The 7,910-nt window shown below is 41.6% G+C and overlaps 1 protein-coding gene across 4 annotated transcripts in view; it reads right to left on the bottom strand.

Annotated features, from left to right (window-relative positions):
• Positions 1–360: 360 nt before the first annotated feature.
• The window catches only part of ddr2a (discoidin domain receptor tyrosine kinase 2a), a 28,568-nt gene continuing 21,018 nt past the window's right edge, over positions 361–7,910 (bottom strand). The window contains exons 6-17 of one of the 4 annotated variants that reach the window (XM_077014790.1): positions 7,735–7,837; positions 6,792–6,975; positions 5,855–6,095; positions 5,547–5,612; positions 5,247–5,359; positions 3,949–4,114; positions 3,639–3,865; positions 2,612–2,739; positions 2,197–2,394; positions 1,508–1,742; positions 1,160–1,309; positions 361–792 (exon numbers count right to left, since the gene is read on the bottom strand). In XM_077014790.1, coding sequence (XP_076870905.1) covers positions 661–792; positions 1,160–1,309; positions 1,508–1,742; positions 2,197–2,394; positions 2,612–2,739; positions 3,639–3,865; positions 3,949–4,114; positions 5,247–5,359; positions 5,547–5,612; positions 5,855–6,095; positions 6,792–6,975; positions 7,735–7,837 — 1,943 coding nt within the window. In that variant the 3' untranslated portion in view covers positions 361–660. Of the gene's footprint in view, positions 793–1,159; positions 1,310–1,507; positions 1,743–2,196; positions 2,395–2,611; positions 2,740–3,638; positions 3,866–3,948; positions 4,166–5,246; positions 5,384–5,546; positions 5,613–5,854; positions 6,096–6,791; positions 6,976–7,734; positions 7,838–7,910 lie in introns of all 4 variants that reach the window. The other 3 variants (XM_077014789.1, XM_077014788.1, XM_077014787.1) reach the window with 3 other exon arrangements.

Genomic DNA, 7,910 nt, shown 5'->3' with positions numbered 1-7,910 from the left:
ATTCTGACAGCCCTAAATGAAACCCAGAGAAGAAATGTAGAGATATAAAGCAGGGTAGGTTATAAAGAAACATCCCAAACTATGATCATCTATGGACTACTGTTCAATCCATCATCCGACGATGGAAGGCATAAAGCACAACCGCAAATCTACCAAGACGTGACCGTCCAACTGAAATGACAGCCCAGGCAAGGAGAGCACTTGAAAAGGCTTGAAAATTGTTCACCAAAGTTCTCCATCCAATCAGACTCAGCTTAAGCTTTTTAGCAAAAGAATGGGCAAAAATGTCAGTCTCCAGATGTGCAAAGCTGGTAGAGACACACCACAAGGGGGGGGGGGGGGGGGGGGGGGGGGGGGGGGGATAAATGGATAAATGTGGAAACATTCAAGGGGTATGAATACTTTCGCAATCACTGTATCTTTAGCCTGCTGATCTTCTACCATGTGCCCGCCAAAGGCACTAAATTATAGATGCAGTTCATGTATATAATAAATTTCACTTTACTTTTGCTTTACTTTTTCCAGGTTCCATTCTGTATAAAAGGGAAATGCATAGCAATTCTGGGTAGCCTTCAGTGGGACTGTACGGGGCCGGGTGTCGGGAGTCCTGTGCGCACACTGAAATGTCTCTGCCAGTGCTGGGCTTAGAGGAGCAGGGTATTAAGGCTTGTTCTCCAGCAGTATTCCATGTATCTCCTGGAAAGATGGTCTCTCTTTGGCATTCCTGTGCCAGCAACTCAACATGAGCTTGTAGATGGGGTCAGGACACAAGGCCGGCTGTGGCAGGTAGATCTGGAGATGAGAGTTTGCTCATGAGTTGATGAACTGTATGAATTGATGTCTGAATCTCCACAAATCATATGTATGAATATATGAATGGATGGATGTATATGCATTACATTTAATTACCAAATGGAAATTCATTGGTTATAGCAACAGCTGTAGTAGAATGATAGTAAGAAATAATTTCTTATTTAATAATAATAAATTTATATTTACAGAGTGTACAAAGTGTAGTATGGCTGTATAAACACAACGATGAGAAATGTAAAATAATTGTGCACTGATTTTAACTGAGAAAAGATTAATAACAAGTGTAACAAATGTTGTTAATACATAATACGTGGCAGAATGAATATTTAAAGTTTAGCTTGTCTACCTGTCTCCTCTGGTCACGGAAGAACTCCCCGGTGTTCTCGATGACCTGCTCGTCAGACAGCTGTGAGTATGGCTGCTCCTTGCAGAACGTCAGTGTCTCCCAGAGAGTCACACCGAATGCCCACACATCACTGGCTGTTGTGAATTTACCCTGCCAAACCCACATACATGTGTAGGGTCCCATGTCAACACATATCAGCAGTCACAGACTATTCAGACCTGCTCCCAAGAAGAAGGTCGTTTAACCAATATCACAATATGCTGCTACAAGTATGACTGCATTTGTGCATCTATGCGTGTGCGTCTGACAGAGAGAACCGTACTAAACGTGTGCATGATGGTGTCTCACCAGCAGGATGCTTTCCCAGGACATCCAGCGGATAGGCAGCACAGCCCGGCCCTGAATGCGGTAGTAATCTCCACTGTACAAGTTCCTGCTCATACCAAAGTCTGCAATCTTGATGGTATAGTTCTTGCCCACCAGGCAGTTGCGAGTGGCGAGGTCTCGATGCACAAAGTTGAGCGAGGAGAGGTACTTCATGCCGGAGGCGATCTGGGTGGCCATGTGCTGCAGGTTGCTGTAGCTAAAGAGTGACAGGGATCCAGCATCAGCTCAAGGAACATCAAAAACATCATATTATGAGATGTTACGAGTAGATGTGGAAGGGTAGAGAATAGCTTCGTATGAGTACTGATGTGGTACAATTAATGGCCCATATTTATCAAACATGTCAGAGTAAGAACACTGGTCGTTTTTTTTCCCTCCAGCACCTCCAAGTGTCTAAAGTATCTGATGGACACAGTGAACAATTGTAAGAGCACTGATCTCAGATCAGTGCCTGAATTCACAAAGTCTCTCTGAGCTGGAATGCTGATCACAAGTTTTGTTCTAATTACTGCAATATCTGAAAGGCATGCATTCATCTCAGATCAGCATTTGTACTCTGAGATATGCGATACACTTTGAGAAGTGTGATAAATAGGGCCAATGTCTGTACTGCTCACAAGAGGAAGGCCAGAAGATGACCAGATGGCTACCTGACTGTCGGTGCATTGCTGAGCAGGGCGATCATGCCCTCGGGCTCATGGCGAGACAGGAACTGGTTGAGGTCTCCATTTTCCATGTATTCGGTGATCATACAAAGGGGATCTGAACTCATGCACACTCCCAGTAACCGAATAATGTTGGGATCTTTTAATCGTGACATAATCTTTATCTCTTTCAAGAAGTCATTCCTTGGGAAAGAATTGAAGGGCAGTGAGAGATAGAATTAATAAAAATAACAGTAATTTTGGAAGAAAACCTTATTGTTTGTTGAATGAATCAAAAATAGTATTGAGTAGTAAATGTAAGATGGTAAATGTAACGGACAATATCAAGGTAAAGAACAGTTTCTTTAAATGTCGTTATTAATTCTTGATGCTGAGAGTATAAAATTTTAGACCTCTGTACCTCGCATTTTTATTAGCATCAGCACGCAGCATTTTCACAGCCACGAGAACCGTCTGTTTATCACTGATGTCAAAAGAGAAGTCCTCGTCCATGAAGTCTTCCATGTCTCCTGCCTCACAAAGGTGGACCTGGGGTACAGTGTGACAGAAATGATTGATTATTGATTAATTATCATTGATTAGATTATGTTTAGTTATTATAAGAGATCATTATGAACTTTATGATTTAGGATTTATGATGTCCATTTTGACTAAGCAGAAGGACTACAATAATGAAGTAGTGTGATTCAGTGTAACCATGTTTAGTTCATATTATGCATGTGTGCTATACGTGACCCAGGTCAGGGAGAGTGCTCAGGGTAAGAGCACTCTGTTAACCGGTAGTCACTAGGCTACTATACTTGGGTTATTTAGCTTTCTCTGTGTTCAACTGATACATCAGTTGCTTCCGCTAACTCTAGGGAAGTCCACATTAGGAGATACACACGTGAGGCAAAGTAGCCTGCTGGGCGCCTATGTTTTGGAACATGCTGTGCTAAAGATAACCTGCTGTTAGAACTGCTGAATTGTGTTTAAGATTGTATATAAGCAGGGGGACTGCCCCCCTGCCTTCAGAGTTGTCATGCTTGAATGAGACTCTCATGTCTGTGTCTGTCTTGTGTCTGTATCTTGTGTCTTGTATCTGTCTTTGTCCTATTTATATATATTTATATTTTTGTAATAAATTAATAATTTAACCACGTCTGAGTCCTCATCCATTTCCAGAAAATTTCCACAACAATTAATTTAATCTGAATGACATTTTGTCCTCATTCCACGAAAAGCATGTGCTAAAAGGGGCCATCTAAAGCAGTGTAGCTTCTTATTTTACAGAAGCAATTTCATATTGTTTGTATTTACTGACAAATGTAAATGTATCTGCTGGCAAAATGTTCAAAAGATGATGCTCCTGAGATATGTTACAAACCATAATGGATGAGACATTGGCAGCATAAATATCTCTAATAAATTCATTTCATAGTACTGACCTCTCCAAATTGCCCTTCACCCAACTTCTCTTTGAAGGTCAGCAATTTTCGTGGAAACTCCTCTACTGTGACGTCCTTGCCTGACAGCAGGTCCATTGTGAGGGCTGGTACAGCATACGTGTTGCCCCCAGTCACTCCTTGCAAGTTGACAATGTCGGCCTCGGCGTAATGGGGCACGCCCTCCTGGACGCTGGCTTGAGGGGACTTAGAGGCTGTACTGGTCGACGCTGCAGAAGGAAGTACTTCATTATTTTCTAAGACAACTATTGAAGAACATCATGTCAACGTCATGAAGAACATCAGGACTCACCAGTGTCCTCGGAGAGCTGGGAGAATTCGGGCAGCTTGCGGACCAGGCGGGATGGCTCCTGGTAGTCCGGGCCCAGGGGAAATATGCGCTCGTATGTGGAGTTGGACTCTTGCTCACTTGGCGCTGAGGAGGGGTGGTTGTTGTTGTTATAGGTGAAGGTCTCGCTCTGTATTGACAGACTAGCAGTTAATTCATCGTCCAGCATCCGCCGAGATACCTGGAATAAAGGAGTCTGAGTGAAGGAATCCCACAGGACAGGAAACGTGTGCAAAAGCACACTTGCTCAGTCCCTGACATTCAGCCATGACAACACAGATGTCAAAGATATAAACATCAAGAATGTATGTAGTGTGTATTCAGACCCTTCATAATGTACAGTACTGTGTCATTATTGTCTTGACATACTGAAGCTGCAGTACAGGAATTTCTTTCTGACAGTTTTAGGAAGTTAAAGAGATGTTTCACCCTTATGTACCCTTTGTAATCATTTTTATAATCTGGGCAAAATATCAGAATGAGAATCAGAATACTTTATTGATCCCCGAGGGGAAATAGGAGTTTTTTTTTTTTTTTTCATCAATGGTATTCCATCTAATTATGCAATAAAATAAAAGTTCCTAATTGTGACGTTTGGCTGAGCGGCGAAGGATGAGACGTGATCCTCGGCTTGCGACAGGACGTCACTTTTATTAATGCACAAATAGCGCACACAGAACATGTAACATTCACCTACTCAGAGCTTATTGATCAGTACCCTCACCATACAAACATTCTCCAGATCTCTCCCTCCCATGTGTACAGAGACACATAAAGACACGTTTCTAGGTTGGTTTATATGACCTTGTTGAGATGTATAGTTGCTGTTTAAACCCTGGACTGTTCCTGAGGCAGATACTTTAGTAAGATCTATCAGGGTGTAACAACAGTTCAGCTAACTGTTCCTAAAATAAATCATTACATCAGTTCTAATAAGTGCCTCAAGGACTTGCAAGCTGACAATCTCTGACTCAGCATAATGGGCTCCGTCCTCCTGGGTTTTGAGGACATAGCTGGAGTACACAGAAGAGATCAAACATTTTTCGATTTCCAGGGAGCACACATACTGTCACACTCTTAAATATATGTGGAAGCCACTCTGGATAAGAGCACGAGTTAAATGGTGAAAATGTGAATGAAAATGTGAATGAAAATGTAAATGTAATTTAGCAGAGGAGTCTGATTGACTATACAGATGAGATCTTGCAATTCGATGAACTACATTATATAAAACATGAAACATTGCAATGCAGAAATCTTACCTTTTCCAACATTTTCTGCCAGACTTGTCTCCAAAGTATGATGACAATAATAGCCACCAGGATAAAGATAATGGCTACCAAACAAGCAATCAGAATTCGGGTGTTGCTGTCATCTACTTTGTGAATAGGGTTATCCCCTAAGGAGGGGATGCAGAAGGAAAGTAAGAGTGAGAGTGACTAAGCACTAAGCTTACACGAGATAGTGTGTTAGATATCTGTTGATAGTTCATGTAGTATCTATTAGGCTCTTAGAACAAAGTCACCTCCACCTCAGTGGAGGAGAAAGGAATGAGGCCTGACCTGGCTGGGTGCCCATTGACGTTCCAGTCTTTGGAGAAGCAAGAGTTGTGTTGTACATTGCAGTATCTAAAACAGCAGGTAGAGCAGATTAGAGTGGGAACTCAAGATAATCAAAGTTCTTTCTAGCAATGTTCAGGTATTTCTTTTCAGTGAAATAAAAAAAAAGTATTCCCCTTTAGATTTGACTTCTGTGATTACAATATGACGTCTCTGAGTTATTTAAGTGACAAAGTAATGAATTTAACTCTTATCTTCCAGTGCAAACAGCTGAATTTCTGTGTGGTAGAGTTGCTCATTATTAAGCCCACCTGACTGGAAGGTGATCTCACTGAACAACATCCAGATGTCTGAAAAGTGATACTGGCACTTGATGGCACTGGCCATGTGGTTGTGGAGGGCGACCGTGATGAAGCGGGCACTGGGATTCACGTCGTCCATCACGGGGCTGAAAGACACGGGTGTGGCTTCCCAGTCTGACTCAGAGCGGAAGTAGCACACGACCTTCTGGAAGACTTTCACCCTCTGGGAGAACATGTTGTTGCAGTGAACCTAAAGTATCCAGCCAAGGGCAGAAAGAGAGAAAGAGGGATGCAGGAAGGGTATGTGAGACATGTAATATTAAAACATCTCAAGGATGTGTCTTCCTATTCTGAAAGGCCACAACATTGCCTATTTACATAAAATTAATCTAATGATCTTACATTTTTATGATCCCTTTCACTTGCAGTACATATGCTCTTCATAAATTCATAACTGCATTTGATACAGATTTTATACAGACAGAGTTTACATATTTATGAGAACTGTATAAGGCATGTATGATGTAGTATGTATGAGAATAGAGTGAGAAATCATACTGCTACACATGAGAAAAGAAAGGTCAAAGTTTATAAATGGTCAGGATTGGATGTCACCACCTTTGTCTTCCTGGTAACAGTAATGCCAGAATAAGTAGTGCCATGTAGTGCAACCAGCCTGTCCATGTGGAAAAAGGGAGTTAAATAAGGTGAGTGGGTGGAAAAATCTAAACTAAGGCTGGCAGCACAATACAGGGAGACTGCCTTCTTACTCAACATGAAGAAGAAAAAGATCAAAAACTGTTAGGCATGGCCATAAACAGGCAACACAAGCTGAAATTTCCTGTGATGGAAAAGAGAGCTGTTCAGCACACAGCTAGCAGGAGCCTGTCATGTTGGCAGCACTGAAACACGGAAGATGAGACAGAGCCCTGCTGTGAAACACTACCTTCATGGTGGTGAAATTGCGGGTGCGGTCAAACTCGAACATGATTTCCACGTAGCCATTGGGGAAGCTCTCGTTGGTCCATCCCACATAGTCATAGCCAGGCAACGCGTTGTAGACATGGCTGAGAGTGAAATCGTCCAGACCACACATACCGTCTGTCAATTGGCCCAGACCTTCTGTCATACTGAAGAGAGAGAGAGATGGCAAGAGATTTAACATTAGGATATACAATAACTAATTATCTCTACTCTAATTATCCCCATGTTTAACCAACACTTTTAAATACATTTATCAACTTTTGCCAACCACACAATAAGCATAAGAGTTACATAAAACACAATGCCACTATCAACTTCACCACTAGGTGGTAGCGATGTTTTTTATTTTTTTTGACTAAGAACTTAGCAAACTGAGGCTTTGTTTAGTAGTTTAATGACTGTGAGAGTGTGGGTTGTTCATGGTGGTATTTTGGACACACATAAACACACACACACACAAACACAAAACACACACACCCACACACACAGTGTCATATAAGGCAATGTTCAGGAAGGCATGAGTCAAATCCTTCCATGAACACTGAAACCACCATCTCATCTCAAGTGTTTTACCATGACAACCGTGTACAATAACATTGATTCTGTTTATTTTCATGTAACTGATCAGTTTACTATGTCCCAGGGTTTTAGTAAACTATGCAGATCTATAATCCACGGGATCAATGAAGAACTTAGAACTAAGAACATACACAGGCATGTTAAGTAATTTTTTGGTATTAATAATATAATATAGGATCTGAAAACAGACAACCACTGTAAAGAGCCACTAAACTCAAACGCAATGGTTTGTGGCTTAGTTTGAACTGGACTGAGCAGAAACACAAATTCTATAATCCCTTCTTTGCTCTGTAGTTTCTTTTCAGACACGTACAGAGATGACTGACCTGTTACTCATGGCACCATCATACACAGAGTCGTTGAGGTAAACCTGCTGGCCATAAAGGATCATTTTTTGGCCTAGTGGGGCGTTGTATGATACCAGTCCATCTGGAAACAGAGCAATACTGTAAACCTATTAAGAATGATTTGAACAGGTGCATGGTTAAGAATGATAGGTGAA

This window comes from Brachyhypopomus gauderio, chromosome 8, assembly GCF_052324685.1.
Source record: "Brachyhypopomus gauderio isolate BG-103 chromosome 8, BGAUD_0.2, whole genome shotgun sequence".
In the NCBI taxonomy this organism is placed as follows: domain Eukaryota; kingdom Metazoa; phylum Chordata; class Actinopteri; order Gymnotiformes; family Hypopomidae; genus Brachyhypopomus; species Brachyhypopomus gauderio.
The sequence above is the reverse complement of the archived record's forward strand: the minus strand, read 5'-3'. Positions and strand labels throughout refer to the sequence as shown.